Source organism: Propithecus coquereli, unplaced genomic scaffold (genome assembly GCF_000956105.1).
Source record: "Propithecus coquereli isolate 6110/MARCELLA unplaced genomic scaffold, Pcoq_1.0 Scaffold285, whole genome shotgun sequence".
Lineage (NCBI taxonomy): Eukaryota > Metazoa > Chordata > Mammalia > Primates > Indriidae > Propithecus > Propithecus coquereli.
In genome coordinates this window covers 2,052,896-2,054,095 of record NW_012148452.1, presented here as the reverse complement: position 1 = coordinate 2,054,095, position 1,200 = coordinate 2,052,896, and the positions used below count along the sequence as shown (strand labels likewise).

General features: G+C 33.9%; 1 protein-coding gene across 1 annotated transcript in view; it reads left to right on the top strand.

Annotated features, from left to right (window-relative positions):
* Positions 1-1,200, top strand: part of GDPD1 (glycerophosphodiester phosphodiesterase domain containing 1) — a 71,013-nt gene that overhangs the window by 54,163 nt on the left and 15,650 nt on the right. The window contains exon 4 of the mRNA XM_012648400.1: positions 296-341. Within this exon, the coding sequence (XP_012503854.1) occupies positions 296-341 (46 nt within the window). The remainder of the gene's footprint in view (positions 1-295; positions 342-1,200) is intronic.

The window sequence follows — 1,200 nt, the reverse complement described above, 5'->3', positions numbered from 1 at the left end:
ATTTAATTATTATTTTTCTTTTCATTGAATTTTTCTATTCTTGACATTTTCTACTGAAATCTTTGTGTATTATTGAGAAAAGGTCTAAATTAAATAGTAAAGTGGTATAAATAAATAATTATATGGTTAATTTGCTGTTGGGAATGTTCTACTAAAGGGTGCCCTAGGTAAACATATGTGGTGTTCTGTTCTTTTTATTTTGAAGAAGCAAATCTTCACTTTATGCCTTAATATAAGACACTAAAATACTTCTTGTGTTTTGAAAGCTAACTTTTTTCAATCATATCTTTTAAAGGAGCTTCCACCTTACCTTGGCAAACTGGATGTGACATTTCAAAGAGGTAATATTTATCATTTGTGGCTTAAACATTTATGATGAGAAGCACGTGTGTGTTCTCTTGTCACAGTAAGTTCTTGCTAAAAGTACTGGCTCTAAGCTTGTCCAAATCTGAAACCTTGATAGTCATCTGACCCTGACATGATCAGGTCCAAAGATTTAACTGGTTCATTCTATTTAAATTCATATGCAGTTAATTTAAACCTGCGTAGTAGTTACAAGAAACCCTGATATTATTAGGGATACATTGTACTTCTAAAGCTTCAAATTCTAGAATATTACTATAACTTACAGTAGTCACCCATCAAAAATATAATAATAAATCATAATAAATGGGAAGGAGGACTCCTTTCAGAACTTTTCTGGTTCAATCTATAACATTTATTCTTTCATTTAGCTGCTCCATATTTTAAATGATTGAAGAGACTTCTATCGGTCAAATAAACCATTTTCTAGTCCTCTCCTCTTAGCAATTTTCTTTCTTTAGAGGGAACATTTCTCACAAAGAAACATGTCCCTAGACCTAATTTATTAGTTACTGCATGTTAGAATGGAAATATATCACCTTGCAACACAGGTGCTAAGCAGGTATACGTCCCCTCATTATCACAAGTCATCCTCACATTTTGAATGATTCAAATATATATACCTTGGTATGGTTTGCATATAGTTGAAGTCTTGGATAAGTGTCAAGGATCTATTGATTTAACTGGGTGTCCCAGCTACTTGAGAGGCTGAGGCAGGAGGATCGCTTGAACCCAGGAGTTTGAGGTTGCTGTGAGCTACAATGACACCACTGCACTCCACCCAGGGCGACAGAGTAAGACTCTGTCTCAAGAAAAAAAAGAAAATGGAAATCGAAT